The sequence below is a fragment of the Salvelinus namaycush genome, chromosome 18 (genome assembly GCF_016432855.1).
Source record: "Salvelinus namaycush isolate Seneca chromosome 18, SaNama_1.0, whole genome shotgun sequence".
NCBI lineage: Eukaryota > Metazoa > Chordata > Actinopteri > Salmoniformes > Salmonidae > Salvelinus > Salvelinus namaycush.
In genome coordinates, this window is record NC_052324.1 from 28,388,702 (window position 1) to 28,409,896 (window position 21,195).

General features: G+C 42.6%; 1 protein-coding gene across 3 annotated transcripts; it reads left to right on the forward strand.

Moving 5' to 3' along the window:
* Window positions 1-314: 314 nt before the first annotated feature.
* On the forward strand, window positions 315-14,398 carry LOC120063317 (endoplasmic reticulum aminopeptidase 2-like). 3 transcript variants are annotated; one of them, XM_039013625.1, is made up of 22 exons: window positions 356-382; window positions 529-548; window positions 1,310-1,361; window positions 1,487-1,867; window positions 1,977-2,146; window positions 2,388-2,526; window positions 6,933-7,067; window positions 7,427-7,547; window positions 9,573-9,727; window positions 10,057-10,170; window positions 10,298-10,429; window positions 10,541-10,672; window positions 10,763-10,831; window positions 10,958-11,133; window positions 11,231-11,310; window positions 11,560-11,743; window positions 11,852-12,008; window positions 12,175-12,359; window positions 12,512-12,673; window positions 12,762-12,902; window positions 13,175-13,256; window positions 13,407-14,398. In XM_039013625.1, the coding sequence occupies exons 4-22, from the start codon at window positions 1,514-1,516 to the stop codon at window positions 13,551-13,553; spliced, it is 2,835 nt and encodes a 944-aa protein (XP_038869553.1). In that variant the 5' UTR covers window positions 356-382; window positions 529-548; window positions 1,310-1,361; window positions 1,487-1,513; the 3' UTR covers window positions 13,554-14,398. The 3 variants fall into 3 exon arrangements, with proteins under 3 accessions (XP_038869551.1, XP_038869552.1, XP_038869553.1); XM_039013624.1 differs by lacking the exon at window positions 529-548 and having other exon boundaries at window positions 331-382; XM_039013623.1 differs by lacking the exon at window positions 529-548 and having other exon boundaries at window positions 315-382; window positions 1,310-1,867.
* Window positions 14,399-21,195: the final 6,797 nt, after the last annotated feature.

The following is a 21,195-nucleotide window of genomic DNA, read 5'->3' on the forward strand; positions in this document are numbered from 1 at the left end:
ATACAGTCCTAACATCAGCCTGGAAAATAAGAAGAAATACACACACAAGTTTGTTTTACTATCCTTGCTGGGATCAAACAATTGATTCCCATTCAAAATCATATTTCCCCAACCTAAACCTAACTCATAAACATAATCCCTAATTGTAACCCTAAACCTAAAATAGCCTTTTTCTTTGTGGGGACCGGCAAAATGTCCCCACTTGTCCAAATGTTCCTTGTTTTACTATCCTTGTGAGGACTTCTGGTCCCCACAAGGATAGTAAAACCACACACACACACACACAGCTTCTGTACTCGCGATAGAATATGGGGGCGGGAGCATGAAAGCGAAAATGAAAGCAGAGACAAAGAGCAAGGGAAGGATGATGAAGCTACATGAGGTAAACGAATACAAACATGGAATTAACCTCCATTCTAGACCTCCCCCAACTCAGGAAACAGCTAGCTGGGGTGCTAGGGCAACATGATTACTGCTCTATCGTGTTAGTGCTGAACTTACTAATGTTAAAACAAACTTGTTTTGCAGGGCATGATTCTGTGTGTGGGGTGAGTGTGCGCAGAGATGGGCAGTATTTCTGTCACATGTATTTGAAATATCTATTTCAATTACTTTTAAGAATGTTGTCATTTGTATTACACTGGGCTGAACTACACTCCAATGTATTTTGTTACAAGATACTTTCGAGAGCTGTATTTTTTATTTTCAAAATGCAATTTTTGTTCACCATTTGGTGGCCCCCTTTCACCCTACATTGGTATCAGAAGTCTGATGGCACTATGGTGTGATGAGAGCGTCCGCTAAATTAACTAACTATAAACGTACATATATTTAAAAATGAACAATTGCAAAGCATGCTGAGTATTATTATACTGAGCTCCGCTCTGAACAAAGCCAATAATTAATACCTAGTGTATTTTGCAGTTCATTTTGGTATGTTCATTTTCACATATACATTTACATTTTGGCCGTTTAGCAGACACTCTTATCCAGAGTGACTTACTATTTACAGTCAGTGTATTTAACTAAGGTAGATTAACAACAACATATCACAGTCATAGCAAGAAAACGTTTCTGTAAACTTCACTGAGAATGGTGTTGCTGTTTGGGCCGGCTACTTGCAAATGTATTTGAATAAAATACATTAAAAATACTTTTATTTTGTAGTTTATTTTGATACATTCATCTTTATGGTATTTTGTGCTTTAAATTTTACAACATATTAACACCTCACTGTGTGAGATCCTAGATGAGATTCACTGTTGCTGTTTTTAAATAACAATAACATAGCTTCTTCTTTTGTCTTCAGGTTCGAGAAAGAGCTGCTGAACATTTCAAGTCAATTCTACTGGCCTGTTGCTGTAAGCTTAGACTACACTCCTCCTGAAGTCTAATGATTGACAGATATCTACATTCTGAAAACAAACGGAATGCCAGTACACCATTTGCTGCATTCGAGTGATCTTTAATATCCTTATCTTTACAGTAGTCAGCCAACAACTTTTCCACCATAATGTTCTGGGTCAGGTTCTTGGTTCTGGCCCTCCTGTCTCTGGCTGGTGTGACCCAGACCTCCTCTAGCCCAACCCAGACCTCTGAGCCCCCTAACCCCACTGAGGAGCAGCCTCCCTTGAATACGGGAAGCCTCTCATTCCCTTGGAGCCACCTCCGTCTTCCGGAGTACATTGTTCCGCTCCACTACCACCTCCTGCTCCACCCTAACCTCATCATACTCAGCTACATCGGTACCGTCAGGATAGAGCTCCAGATTCAGAACAATACCAACTGGGTGGTGCTGCACAGCAAGGGGCTTCGTATCACTACGGCAACTGTGCTGGACCAGAACCTGGCTCACCTGTCAGACCAGGTAAACTACTCCCTCAGCACTAAACTATCATGCCCAGTTTCTAACAATGTTCCCACTTCTGACAACTCTGTCTAATGACTACCGTGTGTGTGTTCATGTGTGTCCTCAGGTTCTCCCTGTTCTCCACAACCCTACCCATGAGCAGGTTGCCATATTCTCTCCCAGAGTGCTCACTGGTGGGCAGAAGTACTTCCTGTTTCTGGAGTTTGGGGCGGCGCTAGGAGAGGGCTTCTATGGCTTCTACAGGAGCACCTACAGAACCAGCACCGGAGAGACACGGTACGGAATGTGTGTACTTGTGTGTGTATATATGTGTGTGTGAGGTATACTAAATGTACACGGGCTCTGTGTAGGCTACCTCACTCTCCATCTCCATGTGGGGGAGAAAGGCTGACACTCCTCATATAAACACAGAAACTACTGGTATGAGGAGAGACATCACATGAAACTCCTTGTATTTTTTCTTTCTCTCCCGCCATTCCACCATCCCTCCTATCTCCCCCTACCTCTATCTCTCCAGGACCCTGGCCTCCACTCATTTTGAGCCCACCAGTGCTCGGATGGCGTTTCCCTGTTTTGATGAGCCTAGCTTCAAGGCTAACTACTCTATCAGTATCAGGAGGAGCCCAGCACACACCGCCCTGTCCAACATGCCTGTAGTGAGTAAACACACACACACACCATGGTGGAGATGTAAATCAAATCACATTTATTTATATAGCCCTTCTTACATCAGCTGATATCTCAAAGTGCTGTACAGAAACCCAGCCTAAAACCCTAAACAGCAAGCAATGCAGGTGTAGAAGCACGGTGGCTAGGAAAAACTCCCTAGAAAGGCCAAAACCTAGGAAGAAACCTAGAGAGGAACCAGGCTATGAGGGGTGGCCAGTCCTCTTCTGGCTGTGTCGGGTGGAGATCATAACAGAACATGGCCAAGATGTTCAAATGTTCATAAATGACCAGCATGGTCAAATAATAATAATCAGAGTAGTTGTCGAGGGTGCAGCAAGTCAGCACCTCAGGAGTAAATGTCAGTTGGCTTTTCATAGCCGATCATTAAGAGTATCTCTACCGCTCCTGCTGTCTCTAGAGAGTTGAAAACAGCAGGTCTGGGACAGGTAGCACGTCCGGTGAACAGGTCAGGGTTCCATAGCCGCAGGCAGAACAGTTGAAACTGGAGCAGCAGCACGGCCAGGTGGACTGGGGACAGCAAGGAGTCATCATGCCAGGTAGTCCTGAGACATGGTCCTAAGGCTCAGGTCCTCCGAGAGAGAGAAAGAAAGAGAGAATTAGAGAGAGCATACTTAAATTCACACAGGACACCGGATAAGACAGGAGAAGTACTCCAGATATAACAAACTGACCCTAGCCCCCCGACACATAAACTACTGCAGCATACATACTGGAGGCTGAGACAGGAGGGGTCAGGAGACACTCTGGCCCCATCCGATGATACCCCAGGACAGGGCCAAACGGGAAGGATATAACCCCACCCACTTTGCCAAAGCACAGCCCCCACACCACTAGAGGGATATCTTCAACCACCAACTTACCATCCTGAGACAAGGCCGAGTATAGCCCACAAAGATCTCCGCCACGGCACAACCCAGGGGGGGGCGCCAACCCAGACAGGAAGATCACGTCAGTGACTCAACCCACTCAAGTGACGCACCCTTCCTAGGGACGGCATGAAAGAGCACCAGTAAGCCAGTGACTCAGCCCCTGTAATAGGGTTAGAGGCAGAGAATCCCAGTGGAGAGAGGGGAACCGGCTAGGCAGAGACAGCAAGGGGGTTCGTTGCTCCAGAGCCTTTCTGTTCACCTTCACACTCCTGGGCCAGACTACACTCAATCATATGACCCACTGAAGAGATGAGTCTTCAGTAAAGACTTAAAAGTTGGGACCGAGTCTGCGTCTCTCACATGGGTAGGCAGACCATTCCATAAAAATGGAGCTCTATAGGAGAAAGCCCTGCCTCCAGCTGTTTGCTTAGAAATTCTAGGGACAATTAGGAGGCCTGCGTCTTGTGACCGTAGCGTACGTGTAGGTATGTACGCAGGACCAAATCGGAAAGATAGGTAGGGGCAAGCCCATGTAATTCTTTGTAGGTTAGCAGTAAAACCTTGAAATCAGCCCTTGCCTTAACAGGAAGCCAGTGTAGGGAGGCTAGCACGAGTAATATGATCAAATCTTTTGGTTCTAGTCAGGATTCTAGCAGCCGTATTTAGCACTAACTGAAGTTTATTTAGTGCTTTATCCGGGTAGCCGGAAAGTAGAGCATTGCAGTAGTCTAACCTAGAAGTAACAAAAGCATGGATTAATTTTTCTGCATCGTTTTTGGACAGAAAGTTTCTGATTTTTGCAATGTTACGTAGATGGAAAAAGCTGTCCTTGAAACATGGTAGACAACATGGTGGCAGGCAGATCATAGTGTGTTAGTGTACAGTGCCTTCAGAAAATATTCACACCACTTGACTTTTGCCACATTTTGTGTTACAGCCTGGATTTAAAATAGATTAAATTGAGATTTTTTTTCATTGGCCTACACACAATACCCCAAAATGTCAAAGTGGAATTATGTATTTCGACATTTTTACAATGTACTACAAATGAAAAGCTGAAATGTTTGAGTCAATAGGTATTCAACCCTTTTTTTATGGCAAGCCTAAATAAGTTCATGTATAAAAATGTGCTTAACAAGTCACATAATAATTTACATGGACTCTGTGTTCAATAATACTGTTTAATAGGATTTTTTAATGACTACCTAATCTATAATTATCTGTAAGGTCCCTCAGTCGAGCAGTGTATTTCAAACATAGATTAAACCACAAAGACCAAGAAGGTTTTCCAATGCCTCACGAAGAAGGGCACCTATTGATATATGGGTAAAAAAAAAGCAGACATTGAATATCCCTTTGATCATGGTGAAGTTATTCATTACACTTTGGATGGTGTATCAATGCACCCAGTCACTACACAGATACAGGTGTTCTTCCTAACTGAGTTGCTGGAGAGGAAGGAAACTGCTCAGGGATTTCACCATGAGGCTATTGGTGACTTTAAAACAGTTACAGAGTTTAATGGCTGTGATAGAAGAAACACTGAGGATGGATCAACAACATTGTAGTTAATCCACAATACTAACCTAATTGACAGAGTGAAAAGAAGGAAGTATGCACAAAATAAATGTATTCCAAAACATGCATCCTGTTTGCAACAAGGCACTAAAGTAATACTGCAAAAAATGTGGCACAAAGCAATTAACTTTTTATCCTGAATTCCAAGTGTTATGTTTGGGGCAAATCCAATACTACACATTACTGAGTACCACTCTTCATATTTTCAAGCATAATGGTGGCTGCATCATGTTATGAGTATGCTTGTAATTATTAACTTTTTGGGGATTGGGGGGGCAGTATTGAGTAGCTTGGATGAATAAGGTGCCCAGAGTAAACTGCCTGCTACTTAGGCCCAGAAGCTAGAATATGCATATAATTGGTAGATTTGGATAGAAAACACTCTGAAGTTTCTAAAACTGTTTGAATGATGTCTGTGAGTATAACAGAACTCATATGGCACGCAAAAACCTGAGAAAAAAATCCAACCAGGAAGTGGGAAATCTGAGGTTTGTAGTTTTTCAAGTCATTGCCTATCCAATATACAGTGTCTATGGGGTCATATTGCACTTCATAAGGCTTCCACTAGATGTCAACAGTCTTTAGAACCTTGTTTCAGGCTTCTACTGTGAAGGGGGATCGAATAAGAGCTGTTTCAATCAGGGGTCTGGCAGAATGCCATGAGCTTAGTCAGGCGCGCGGCCGTGAGAGTTAGCTGCGTTCCTTTTCAATTCTAATTGAAGGAATTGTCCGGTTGAAACATTATTGAAGATTTATGCTAAAAACATCCTAAAGATTGATTATTTTCATCGTTTGACATGTTTCTACGAACTTTAATATAACTTTTTAAACTTTTCCTCTGAACTACGTGATCGCGCATTGAGCATTTGGATTACTGGGCTAAACGCGCGAACAAAAAGGAGGTACTTGGACATAAATTATGGACTTTATCGAACAAAACAAACATTTATTGTGGAACTGGGATTCCTGGGAGTGCATTCCGATGAAGATCATCAAAGGTAAGTTAATATTTCTAACGCTATTTCTGACTTTTGTGACACCTCTCCTTCTTTGGAAAATGGCTGTATGTTTTTCTGTGGCTAGGTGCTAACCTAACATAATCGCAAGGTGTGCTTTCGCCGTAAAGCCTTTTTGAAATCAGACACTGTGGCTGGATTAACGAGAAGTTTATCTTTAAAATGGTGTATAATACTTGTATGTTTGAGGAATTTTAATTATGAGATTTCTGTTGTTTTGAATTTGGCGCCCTGCAATTTCACTTGCTGTTGGCGTCCCACATATCCCAGAGAAGTTTTAAGGACTGCAGAGTTTTTCAGGATAAAAAATAAACAGAATGGAGCTAAGCACAGGCAAAATCCTAGAGGAAAACCTGGTTCAGTCTGCTTTCCACCAAAACACAAGGCCAGATCTACACGAGTTGCTTACAAGAAGACAGATAATGTTGCTAGGAGGCCGGGTTACAGTTTTGACATAAATCAGCTTGAAAATCAATGGCAAGACTTGAAAATGGTTGTCTATCAATGATCAACAACCAATGACAGAGCTTGAAGAATTTTAAAAAGAATAATGGGCAAATATTGTACAATCCAGGTGATCAAAGGTCTTAGAGACCTACCCAGAAAGACTCACCAGCTGTAATCACTACCAAAGGTGATTCTAACATGTATTGAGTCAGCGGTGTGAATACTTATGTAAATTAGATATTTCTGTATTTCATTTGAAATAAATTAGCAAACATTTCTAAAAACATGTTAACACTTTATGGGGTATTGTGTGTAGACGGGTGATACAAATTTTAATTAATCAATTTTGAATTCAGGCTGTATCACAACAAAATGTGGAATAAGTTAAGGGGTATGAATACTTTCTGAAGGAACTGAACATTACAATGTGTGTGTCCGCATGTGTGTGTGTTTTCCCTCTAGGAGCAGACAGTGGTCCTGGATGATGGACTAATGGAGGATCGTTTTGCTGTGAGTGTGAGGATGAGCTCCTATCTGGTGGCCTTCATCGTGTGTGACTTCAGATCTGTCAGCGCAACAACTGCTTCAGGGGTCAAGGTAGGTATGACTGGGGGCAGGGGTCAAGGTAGGTATGACTGGGGGCAGGGGTCAAGGTAGGTATGACTGGAGGCAGGGGTCAAGGTAGGTGTGACTGGGGGCAGGGGTCAAAGTATGTATGACTGGGGGCAGGGGTCAAGGTAGGTATGACTGGGGGCAGGGGTCAAGGTAGGTATGACTGGGGGCAGGGGTCAAGGTAGGTATGACTGGGGGCAGGGGTCAAGGTAGGTATGACTGGGGGCAGGGGTCAAGGTAGGTATGACTGGGGGCAGGAGTGTGTATGTGGGTGTGTGTACATGTATGTACGTGCAGTGTGTGTATGCGTGAGATTTCAGAACATAACTTTAATAATGTTTCAGGTTTCTGTCTATGCTGCTCCTGAGAAATGGCAGCAGACCCATTACGCTCTGAAGGCTGCAGTCAAACTACTGGAGTTCTACGAGAAATACTTCAACATCAGCTACCCACTACCTAAACAAGGTACTGAAATATATCAATATCATCTACCCACTACCTAAACAAGGTAACTAAATACTTCAATATCAACTACCCACTACCTAAACAACGTAACTAAATATATCAATATCAACTACCCACTACCTAAACAAATCAATATCAACTACCCACTACCTAAACAAGGTAACTAAATACTTCAATATCAACTACCCACTACCTAAACAAATCAATATCAACGACCCACTACCTAAACAAGGTAACTAAATACTTCAATATCAACTACCCACTACCTAAACAAGGTAACTAAATACTTCAATATCAACTACCCACTACCTAAACAACGTAACTAAATACTTCAATATCAACTACCCACTACCTAAACAAATCAATATCAACTACCCACTACCTAAACAAGGTAACTAAATACTTCAATATCAACTACCCACTACCTAAACAAGGTAACTAAATACTTCAATATCAACTACCCACTACCTAAACAAGGTAACTAAATACTTCAATATCAACTACCCACTACCTAAACAAGGTAACTAAATACTTCAATATCAACTACCCACTACCTAAACAAATCAATATCAACTACCCACTACCTAAACAAGGTAACTAAATATATCAATATCAACTACCTACTTCCTAAACAAGGTAACTAAACAAATCAATATCAACTACCCACTTCCTAAACAAGGTAACTATACGTAACAAAAATATAAACGCAAAATGTAAAGTTTTGGTCCCTCGTTTCATGAGCTGAAATAAAAGATCCTAGAAATGTTCCATAAGCACAACATTTTTTCATGGCAAGTATGTTCATTTGAACCAGTTTGCTGCAACAGGAAAATAATTGTACAGCAACAGGAAATGGGAATTATTATGTGGATTATAATTCATGTACAATTTGGTAGGGGTTGATAAATTTTTCGTAAGGGAAAATCAAGTCAGAAGTTTTAAGTGGAAATTACAAACTTCAGAAGCCTTTTTAAACCGCAAATACTACAAGTTCTCCTGCAACATGGTGATCAAATTAAGATCCTACATCTATCTATTATTTTGAATGCTAGACAGTGAATAACATTATTTAATGTATTATATAGATCAATAAAAACAAAGACAGCTATTATTTTTACTAGTATAATGTGTGTTTCTCAGTTTTATGTCATTGGTGTAACTGCTTACAAAAATATCAAGTTCCACAATTCAAGTTGTATTAATCGTATGTAAGGCGAACACATGGTATACACCGTCCAACAACATGCTTACTTGCAGGTTCCTTGTCTACAATGCAACAACAATAAGAAATAATAAAATATAAGAATATGAACATAAAGTAATTGGCTCAGTAGAATATAATAAATATTTCAGCATCACTATAATACAGGAATGCAGTATTTGGCAATCTAATAAGAGTATGGTAGCATTTGTGATGTGTTTCATGAGTGTGTGTGTGTGGATGAGTGCAAATATACAAGGGCTTTGAGCATTCTCTCCAGTGGCAAACTGTTATTGTGGGAGGGATATTTAAAAAATGTATTAGCTAATCACACCCTTTTAGTATGTCATCAATTTGAGGCTTCCATCCCTCTGATAAGTTGCTGTGTGTAAATCTGAAGTGTCACTTGGTGTTAGTCAATTGAAATGAAGTGGAAATAACATTGTGAGCAAAATGATTAATCACATCACTTTAGTAAATGTCTTTTAAAGGTTTGATGACCTTAGATTTGAGCATTTAAGGCCTGCATTTCAGAAAATCCAAATGTATCTAAAATGTCTCATTGGTATTACCATCATTGATCTTACAACTCCTACTGGTGTCACAATGTTATCAAAATGGCACACATTATTTAAAGCCATTAAGCTACCATATTGGTTATTTTAGAATGGGAAGATGTACCCAAATACATTTAAATACAAATCGAGAAAAATGAATTAACATTTTTCCAAAATGCCTTGCCCAAAGGCCACCGTAATTCAAGAACAACCCAGTTGCTTAAACAAGACAATCATTCTAAAGTTACTGCCTGCCTCCCCCTCCAGACCTGGTGGCTATCCCAGACTTTCAGTCCGGAGCAATGGAGAACTGGGGTCTGATCACCTTCAGAGAGACGAGCCTGCTCTACGACCCCACCACCTCCTCAGCCTCTGATAGGCTCTGGGTTACCAAGGTGATCGCCCATGAGCTCGCCCACCAGGTAAGTCAGACAGGTTAAGTTCACAGTGTAGAACAGGAAGTAGCCAGTCATGGCAATGATTTAGATTTTATATGATATGACTACAATGACATGAAGAGGGATTAACAGTGATGCCATGAACCTCTGGATTCTTCAGGAAGTTTATCTGCACTGGAAGACAAATGGAACTCCTATCTTCTCTTGACATCTCTCATTGTCTGTCCTGCCTGCCTGTCTCTGTCTGTCTGTCTCTGTCTGTCTCTGTCTGTCTGTCTGTCTCTGTCTGTCTGTCTCTGTCTGTCTGTCTCTGTCTGTCTGTCTCTGTCTGTCTGTCTCTGTCTGTCTGTCAGTGGTTTGGGAACCTGGTGACCATGGAGTGGTGGAATGACATCTGGCTGAACGAGGGCTTCGCCACGTACATGGAGTACATCTCAGTGGACACCACATACCCCAAACTCAGAGTGGTATGATCCTGTTACTCACTTGTTGTACACATCCTTAGCCCGAGTTCACAATATGAATGTTTCAAAGGATCTCGACATGTCCCTGAGAGAAATTCTTGTTGAAACTGTGCCTTTTTTAATCTCTTAGGAGGACTATCTTCTGGACACCTGCTTCGTTGCGATTGGTCGAGACTCTCTAAACTCCTCCCGCCCCATCTCCAGTGTAGCTGAAAGCCCTACACAGATTAAAGAGATGTTCGACACAGTATCCTACAATAAGGTAGAAAAACACACATACACACAAGCACAAGTTTTCTATTTCATAGCTTTCATGTCTAAAGTATTGGATCAGGCCCCCAGTGTTGATGTACTTTGTTGTTTGTTCCACCAGGGGGCATGTGTCCTGCACATGCTAAGACACTACCTGACTGACCAAGTGTTCCAGATTGGAATCATGCGTTACCTTCGCAGGTACAGCTACAGCAACGCTCGCAACCAGGACCTGTGGGACAGCCTGGCCAACGTTCGTAGATCGATCAAATGATACATAATTTTTTGATCCCTGCAGGTTGCTTTAGTGTGTAAATGTGAACTGCTGTGTTGTTGTTCTCAGACATGTTCAGAAGCGGAGTTCACCTCTGGAGGACACTGCTACAGCAACAGCCAGGCAGCTAAAAACGCAGTAAACACACCTCTCTTTACATAACAGTACAAGACCAACAGTCTGACCATTACAAACAGGTACTCTGTGACTGATTGAACTGTGTGATGTTTACCTGTGGGTGTGGTTTTGATGTGTGTGTGTCAGTACCTGTACGCCAGGGAGCACCTGGACCTGACGACCATGATGAACACCTGGACGCTGCAGACAGGTGTGCCCTTGGTAACGGTTGCTAGACAGGGGTCTCGTCTGGTGCTGAAACAGGAGAGGTTCCTGAGGACCACACATCCGTCTGATCCAGCATGGCCCAGCCTGCAGCAGGGGTAAACATACACACACACACACTCACTCTGATGGTCAGGTGTTGTGAGGTCATATTCCTGCACCTCATCCCTCCCCTCTCTGATCTCTGTGTGTTAGGTACCTGTGGCACATCCCTCTGACATACAGGACTGACACCTCAACAAGCATTCACAGACACCTCATGACCACACTCACAGGTAAGACGCCTACTGACCACACTCACAGGTAGGACACCTACTGACCACACTCACAGGTAGGACACCTACTGACCACACTCACAGGTAGGACACCTACTGACCACACTCACAGGTAGGACACCTACTGACCACACTCACAGGGAAGATAATTGCTTTCTCTCCTCAGTGTGGAGCTTGCTGTGGAGTTGATTGACTGATTGACTGGTTGTTTCACTAAATGATTGATCGCTGTGTCTCTCCTCTCCTCAGACAGTGTGGAGGTGGGGGAGGAGGTGGGCTGGGTGAAGGTGAATGTGGACATGGCTGGTTATTACCTGGTCCACTACGATGGTTCAGGCTGGGATGACTTGATACAACTACTGAAGGACAACCACACAGCTCTCAGCTTCATGGACAGAACACACCTCATACACAACGCCTTCCAACTCACCACGTAAGAGACCTGTGTGTGTGTATGTGTGTGTGTGTGTCCATGCGATTATGTGAATAGACAACACAAACACTCTTTTGTTTCTGACATCTCTCTATAATATTTCTATAGAGCAGGTCGGCTGTCACTCGATAAAGCCTTGGACCTTATTGGTTACCTGCGATCAGAGAGTCACACTGTGCCCCTCCTCCAAGGGTTGGCCTACCTGGAAGCCTTCTACAGGATGGTGGAGAGGATGGACATGCCTGACGTCACACAAAACCTCAGTGTAGGGCACATACAGAAACACATAAAACATTAAATAAATCTCAAACATTCTGGTTCAATTACATGAAGTTTGAGTTGGGTGTGTGTGTGGTCTGATGTCCTCTCTGTGTGTGTGGTCTGATGTCCTCTCTGTGTGTGGTCTGATGTTCTCTGTGTGTTTTCTGCAGACGTACATCCTGTGGTATTTCCGTGGTGTGATTGACCGTCAGACGTGGAGCGACAAGGGCTCTGTGTCTGAGAGGCGGCTGAGGTCGGAGCTCCTCTCTCTGGCCTGCCATCTAGGAGACCTCCCCTGTCTGGAGCAGGCCCAGCGCAGCTTCACACACTGGCTGGACTCCAACAGCACACTCAGGTCTGTCTTTCTTACTGTCTGTCAGCTATTTGAGAGAGTAGTTACATCCCATGGACAGCAACATACAGTACTTTGTTCAATCCCTGACCAAATCAAACTTTTCCTGACTGCAGAAGTAAACCATGTCCTATCTGTGTCTCTCCCTCCACCAGCCTGCCTGCAGATGTGACAGAGACAGTGTATTCAGTAGGGGCCCAGGAGGACAGTGGCTGGGCGTCTCTCCTCCACATATACACTCTTTCCCTCTCAGAGACACACAAACACAAGATCCTCTCTGCCCTGGCCAGCAGCAGAGACACAAACAAACTACACAGGTACGTATAGTCTTCTATACTGTGTCAATTCAATTCAATATGGTCTCAGACCTTACATTCCGTTTGTGTGTGTGTGTGTGTACCCCAGGTTGTTGGAGCTGGGTCTAGAGGGGGAGGTGATCCGTACCCAGGACCTGGACTCCCTCATCGTCATGGTAGCCAGGAACCCCAGGGGACATCATCTGGCCTGGAGCTACGTCCAGAAATACTGGAGCACCCTGGTGGACAAGTAGGTGGTAGAGACGGAGGGGGAGGGGAGAGAGGGAAAGGGAGGGGGCTGGGAGAGAGGGGGTGGAAGAGACAGGCACAGGGAGAGGGAGAGAGAAACTAACACTCAGGAGGAGAGATAGGTAGAGTCTATCCCTGTGGTAGAGAATGAGAGAGGGAAAGGGAGAAAGATGAACTGGTACTGGTGAAAAAGTAGGTATTAGTTGACCAGCAGTCCCATAGCCTGGGTGCTTTAGCCAACCTGTGATGTTACCTCTTGTTTCTACCCTGCAGGTTCCAGTTGGGATCGTTCTCTATTAGAAACATCATCATCGGCACCACAGGCCAGTTCTTCTCAACAGAGGAACTCACTGAGGTGAGATTATTGATCTGTTAGTGGCAATATCATTCTCAACAACTAGACCCTGACCCTGGAAATGTATTGTATCAGTAACAATGTATGAGCGAGGGTGTGTGTGTCCCAAAGCCCACGGCCATGCTTACCAAGAGTATGTGTGTACCCTAGGTGCGTGTATTCTTTGAGTCGATTCATGAGCAGGCGTCTCAGCTGAGAGTCACTCAGGTTGCCATGGACAACATCCAGAAGAACATCCTCTGGATGCAAAGAAACCTGGGAACTCTGAGGAGCTGGCTGAACCAACAGATAGACTGAAGAGAGAAATGGGGGAGGGGAGAGGGGTGGGGAGAGAGAGAGCAATAGAAAATGAGCTTGGAGTTTTTTAAAGCTTAATTAGAGCTTTGATTTGTAATTATGAATATTTGTGAGATAATTGAGTGTATATACTTTGGTCATGTCTTTCAGTTTACATCAGGGATTTGGAAATGTTTTTGTTGAATTTGGTTAAGATGTTTGATAATAAAATGTTGTGAAAGTATTATTTGAAGAGCAGTAAGTAGGCCAGGATCATGTTGAATTAAGAGCAAGAGTAAGAGCAAATTAAATACAAACAGAAAACCCTTTTTAGCTGTGAATGTAGGAGTGGTCTGAAAATGCTAAAACATCACAGGACAGAATGACGCTTGGCCTCTGCAGGGCCTCACACACTACAACCTCACAGCCACTAGTGGGAGCAGACTGCTGATAATTTAGTGTGAAACAGATGTGTGTAAACATATTGCAATGTACACATTTGATCACTGTTATCAGCAGAACATTTTAATGTGCAGCAGGAAATGCAAATTGTAGTGTATTCAAGGTTTAAAAAGGCTTCTAAAGTTAGCAATTTCCACTTTAAAATGTCAGACTTGATTTCCCCTATCAAAACATTTATCAACCCCTACAAAAATGTACATGAATTATAATCCACATATTAATTTACATTTCCTGTTGCTGCATGATTATTGTCCTGCTGTCAGAAGCAGGGTCAAACTAAGATCTGTATCTATGTTGAGAGTTGGTTTAGTTGGTTTCCAAAAGACAGACATCTTTCACCTATAGTGTTTGCAAGTTGGTTGAATCATATCAAATAAAATGTTATTCGTCACATGCTTTGGAAACAACAGGTGTAGACTAAATGCTTACTTACGGGCCCTTCCCAACAATGCAGAGAGAGAGAAAATAGAGAAATATTAGAAAAGTAATAACACGTAATAATAAAAGTTACAATAAATACACAATGAGTAATGATAACATGGCTATATACACGGGGTACCAGTACTGCGTGTATGTGCAGGGGTACAAGGTAATTGAGGTAGATATGTACAGTCGTGGCCAAAAGTTGAGAATGACACAAATATTAATTTTCAGTCTGCTGCCTCAGTTTGTATGATGGCAATTTGCATATACTTCAGAATGTTATGAAAAATGATAAGATGAATTGCAATTAATTGCAAAGTCCCTCTTTGCCATGCAAATGAACTGAATCCCCAAAAAACATTTCCACTGCATTTCAGCCCTGCCACAAAAGGACCAGCTGACATGTCAGTGATTCTCTCGTTAACACAGGTGTGAGTGTTGATGAGGACAAGGCTGGAGATCACTCTGTCATGCTGATTGAGTTCAAATAACAGACTGGAAGCTTCAAAAGAAGGGTGGTGCTTGGAATCATTGTTCTTCCTCTGTCAACCATGGTTACCTGCAAGGAAACATGTGCCGTCATCATTGCTTTGCACAAAAAGGGCTTCACAGGCAAGGATATTGCTGCCAGTAAGATTGCACCTAAATCAACCATTTATCGGATCATCAAGAACTTCAAGGAGAGCGGTTCAATTGTTGTGAAGAAGGCTTCAGGGCGCACAAGAAAGTCCAGCTGTCACGTTCCTGACCTTATTTCCATATTAAGGTAGCCTGTTTTCACTGTTTGTGGGTGATTGTTTTTCCTGTTCGTGTGTTCATCTGTTCTGTGTTCCCATGTTCAGGACTGTAGCGTTTTCGGTTCCTTCTGTCAGTTTGTTGTTTTTGTTCGTCGTTTAAATATCCTAATTAAAATATGGATTTTCATCACGCTGCATTTTGGTCCTCCTCTCTTTCACCCGAAGACAGCCGTTACAGAATCACCCAACAACAAACAGTGAAAACAGGCTACCTTAATATGGTTCCCAATCAGAGACAATGACAAACACCTGCCTCTGATTGAGAACCATATTAAGCCAAACACAAAACATAGAATGCCCACCCAGCTCACGTCCTGACCAACTAAACAAAGACTAAACAAAGGAAATAAGGTCAGGAACGTGACACCAGCAAGCGCCAGGACCGTCTCCTAAAGTTGATTCAGCTGCGGGATCGGGGCACCACCAGTAAAGAGCTTGCTCAGGAATGGCAGCAGGCAGGTGTCAGTGCATCTGCACGCACAGTAAGGCGAAGACTTTTGGAGGATGGCCTGGTGTCAAGAAGGGCAGCAAAGAAGCCACTTCTCTCCAGGAAAAACATCATGGACAGACTGATATTCTGCAAAAGGTACAGGGATTGGACTACTGAGGACTGGGATAAAGTCATTTTCTCTGATGAATCCCCTTTCCGATTGTTTGGGGCATCCGGAAAAAAGCTTGTCTGGAGAAGACAAGGTGAGCGCTACCATCAGTCCTGTGTCATGCCAACAGTAAAGCATCCTGAGACCATTCATGTGTGGAGTTGCTTCTCAGCCAAGGGAGTGGGCTCACTCACAATTTTGCCTAAGAACACAGCCATGAATAAAGAATCGTACCAACACGTCCTCTGAGAGCAACTTCTCCCAACAATCCAGGAACAGTTTGGTGACGAACAATGCCTTTTCCAGCATGATGGAGCACCTTGCCATATGGCAAAAGTGATAACTAAGTTGCTCGGGGAACAAAACATCAATATTTTGGGTCCATGGCCAGGAAACTCCCCAGACCTTAATCCCATTGAGAACTTGTGGTCAATCCTCAAGAGGCAGGTGGACAAACAAAAACCCACAAATTCTGACAAACTCCAAGCATTGATTATGCAAGAATGTGCTGCCATCAGTCAGGATGTGGCCCAGAAGTGAATTGATTTCATGCCAGGGCGGATTGCAGAGGTCTTGAAAAAGAAGGGTCAACACTGCAAATATTGACTCTTTGCATCAACTCTTCCCTACAGTCATTGCCGGGTGGAGACGAAGGAAGGAAGCAGTCATTTAAATGCATGGCGAATCGTTTGGATGATTGATCATATTGAATTAATTTGATCGCACACGCTAATAACTTCACCAACCGTGTTTGTGGCAGCTAGCTAGTGTGTGATAAGTAGCTAGCAGCCAAGTTAGCCCACAGACTACAGCTACACAGTGGACTGATCGGGGCTGATAGCTCAGCCAGCACTAGCCGAGTAACATCAGCTTGTCTGTGGTAGTGGAGTTTGTTTAGCTGTCGTGACCTCCTGCGGCGTGCTGTTATTATCAGTGAAGTGAGGACAGCTCGGCTCTTTCAGATATCTTGTCATGGAGGACCCATTTGACAGTGGTAAGGAATAATGATGACGCTACCTAGCTGCTCCCCATACTTTCCAGCCAGCCACAATTTCTGTAGTAACGTTAGTTAGTTAGCTAACTAGCATTTTAGCTTGCGGACGGTTACCTACATAACGTTCCAAGTCAACAAGTGTCAGGCTCTTGATAGCCAGGCAGCAGTTTTGGTACGAACTAATCAGCTTTCATACACTTGTAATGATGGGTACGTTAGCTGATAGAAACATGGCTAACTACGCCTGGCCTTGGAGTACAGCTAAATTAAAATAGCCAGTGTATCTCTGACAGAGTTTGCCTGAGTAGACTGTGATCTGTAGCTTTAGTTCTCAGTGTGACATTCACTTGGGGACACATTCCCCAGTCGGGCTGAGGTCAGGGTTAACTTTTGACTCTTTTCAGCCGAGGGTCTATATATTTAACCCCTTAAAGCAGTGTTACTCACTATCTCTTTTGTAAGGGGGCTACTTGGGGGTGAGACAATCATTCAGAGGGCTGCACACATATTTAATTTGTTGTACTTCTAATTCCAATATTATCAATTATCAAATGAGAGCAAATTCAGAGCAATAGAGCACATGTAAATATATACATACACACACCAAATAGGCTACATCACATGTATAAGACCCATTAGTTGGATGAGGGAAAATGTCCCTTCTGCTCCTTGACTGAATTAATTCTAAATGTATAGTCTGTTGTTGCTATACTTGTGAGGCAAACCAGGTGTGCATTGGCCAGTCTGTTTTTATTTCACAATGTTCATTGTTGAAAATGTTGCTTCACATGAATAAGTGCTGCTGACAAAAATTGTCACCCTTTGCACACACTGCTTCAGAAGTGGATACTATGAGTCTGACACAAGGCCCCAGAAACATCTGATCTTAGTTCACCTTGCAATGTGTCATTTGCCTGCAGCTCAACTATCTCACTCTAGTCCAGCACGGTCAGGACAGAGGACTGTGATGACTGGGGCCAGAGATGACACAGGCACACGAAAGGGGTTCTCAATGACGTTATCCTTGAATCTTGACTCAAACTCCAACTCACGCACAAATGCATCATAGCTAAAATGTTGCAGTATGTCTGGGTTGGATGTGGTGACTGCTCTGAGTAATGGGAAATTAAGAAATAGTCTTGTCAGGTATGAACCGTGTGGTGATTTTATTTTGAAATGCTGTGACCACACGCAGCATTTTGCCTGGAGTTTTAGCTTTCCCTTGGAGTTGGGGATTCATTGTTCAGGTGAAGTCAGTTCAAAAAGCCAGCTTTAATATCCACTGTGGATCATCCAGCTCTGGCTCCTCTCTGCCCTTGCTTGCAACAAATTCACGGATTTGAGGAAAAATCTTTCCAAAACTGCCACCAGACAGCCATATCACCTCATTGTAAAATATCATGTCGCTGTATTCTGTCTGGGTTTCCTCCAGCAACTGGCAGAATTGCCGGTCATTCAGTGCCCTCGCAATAATAATGTTCACCACGCGCACGACTTGCTGCATCAAATTCTGTACGTCACTTTGGGTTTAGCCACAAGTGCTTCCTGATGAATGATTCAATGATATTCGGGAATATCCTCTCTCTTGCAGAGTTGCAGTCCCTTAATTTGCTTTAAAATAGCTTCCTTTTTTGTGAAATCGGCATACAATATTTAGGCTGAGGCCAAAAAACATTATTTTACATTGCCGTGTCTGTGAAGGCCTTCTTGTTTCTTGCGAGTATCCTAGCAATCTCATATGTTGCCTCTGTCGTTTTCTCTGCAACAGTGTTAGATCTGTTTATTTGTTTTTGTCCTTTGAATAGCGCTATTTTGTTGTTTCTGAGGTTGCTTTGTGGCAGATATGTTTTGTCATGGTGTGACTGAATATGTCGCTCTAAATTTGGTCGTTTAAAACAATTGACTGCCTTCTGGCAAATAAGACAAAGTGAGCTAGTCCCACCATGCAGTACAAAAAAATTCTGTTCATTTCTCTTGGAACTTTCTGTGTTCTTCTTGAATCGACCGTATCCTTCTTTTAGCCACCGGAGCCACATTAGCTAGCTGCATTTCCCCGCCGTCATCTTCCTGATTTTCCGGTGGTTGTTTGTTCATAGCTGTCACGTTGTTCTCCAGCTCTTCCCCCTCATTTTTATTGTCAATGGATTTACGTTTATTTTTTACAATCAATCCATGTCGACCAGACTGCAAAATTAGTTAGTAGCAAACTGATATGTGTCAGTCGCTGTAGCTGAGCAGTTGCGTTCCATTTCGGCCTTTCTGTTATACAGCTGCGCTATAATGCCATCTATTTGCCATCCAGGGAACAATAGATATATTCAATGAAGTGATTCAGTCCTGCATTAAATAGTACCCGTCTCAACGTCAACAGTGAAGAGGCGATACCGGGATACTGGCCTTCTAGGCAGAGTTCCTCTGTCCAGTGTTCTTTTGCCCATCTTAATCTTTTCTTTTTATTGGCCAGTCTGAGATATGGCTTTTTCTTTGTAACTCTGCCTAGAAGGCCAGCATTCCGGAGTCGCCTCTTCACTGTTGATGTTGAGACTGGTGTTTTGCAAGTACTATTTAATGAAGCTGCCAGTTGAGGACTTGTGAGGCGTCTGTTTCTCAAACTAGACACTCTAATCTACTTGTCCTCTTGCTCAGTTGTGCACCGGGGCCTCCCACTCCTCTTTCTATTCTGGTTAGAACCAGTTTGCGCTGTTCTGTGAAGGGAGTAGTACACAGCATTGTACGAGATCTTCAGTTTCTTGGCAATTTCTTGCATGAAATAGCCTTAATTTCTCAGAACAAGAATAGACCGAGTTTCAGAAGAAAGCTCTTTGTTTCTGGCTGTTTTGAGCCTGTAATCGAACCCACAAATGCTGATGCTCCAGATACACAACTAGTCTAAAGAAGACCAGTTTTATTGCTTCTTTAATCAGCATGACAGTTTTCAGCTGTGCTAACATAATTGTAAAAGGGTTTTCTAATGATCAATTAGCCTTTTAAAATTATAAACTTTGATTAGCTAACACAACGTGCCATTGGAACACAGGAGTGATGGTTGCTGATAATGGGCCTCTGTACGCCTATGTAGATATTCCATAAAAAATCTGCTGTTTCCAGCTACAGTAGTCATTTACAACATTAACAATGTCTACACTGTATTTCTGATCAATTTTATGTTATTTTAATGGACAAAAAATGAGCTTTTCTTCAAAAACAAGGACATTTCTAAGTGACCCCAAACTTTTGAATGGTAGTGTGTGTGTCAGCCTACAAATACTTATTTTTTATTTTTTTTAAATAGGCCCTATTATATTTCAAAATTCTAATCAAATTCGCTAGCCTATAATGGTAACTTTGTAGGCTGCATATCCTGTACCAGCATCGCATGTTCTCTCCCAGCTTCATGTTCTGAACGACGTGCGTAATTCCAGTTTGTATAATACAATACAGTAAAGTAATACAGTCCAGACTAAAAAAGATTAGCCTCCTGGAACCTGTTTAATTTATTTACCCAAGAGAGCATCGCTACATCTATGGGCTTTTATGTTTTTCTGTTGTGCGTAATGTGTGGTAGCCTATATATCATATCATAGGCGATGTATTGGATAATGGCACAATCATTTGGGCTTGGGCTCATAAAATGTATTTAATGTAGGGGTCATAAAATGTCTTTAATGAATGGCTCAGGTAGCATCAGACTTTAATTTTCATGCCGATCAAAGCTCTAATGAAATCCAGACATTTATATGCTTTAGAATGACACTAATGATTTTGTCAGGAAATACCGGTTTATCCCAGGTGAAAGGGGATTTATTCTCGGGATGGATAGAACATTTGTAAAATACCAGGAAAATATTAAACCCTACCACTCAGGAAAGTGAGGAAACACAACTCAGATTGGTTTAGCCCACTGGGTTATATGCCAAGGTAAAGCCTGTCTGAGTTTAGTTTATTTCTAATGTGATGCAAGCTGGATGTGTTCTTTTTCTTCCAGTCGTCATCAGAGGGCTGTTGTATGTGTGCATGTATTAACCAGCGTTCTAAAATATGTTTTACTCTTGTGGATTTCTATTCCTTTGCTACTACTGCTATCGCTCACTGATAACAACAAAATGCAAATAATTCCAGTAGACTGGTCTTTCTGGTTCCTCTCCTGTGTGTAGGTGAAAATAGCATTTTTGGGCAAGCGATCTTCATCTTTGTCCCAAAAATACTTCTGACTCGCCTCATGGGCAAGTGCCTTTCTCAGACCTTAATGTCAATCCCTGTGAAATGTAATAGACATTTGGTGTTAGTGGCAGGTGGAAATGTTACATGTATCTCCTGTAAATAACAACAATCATTGATAAAATTCGAATTGGATATGTAGCCCACAATTTTCTGCTACTCAAAGATGC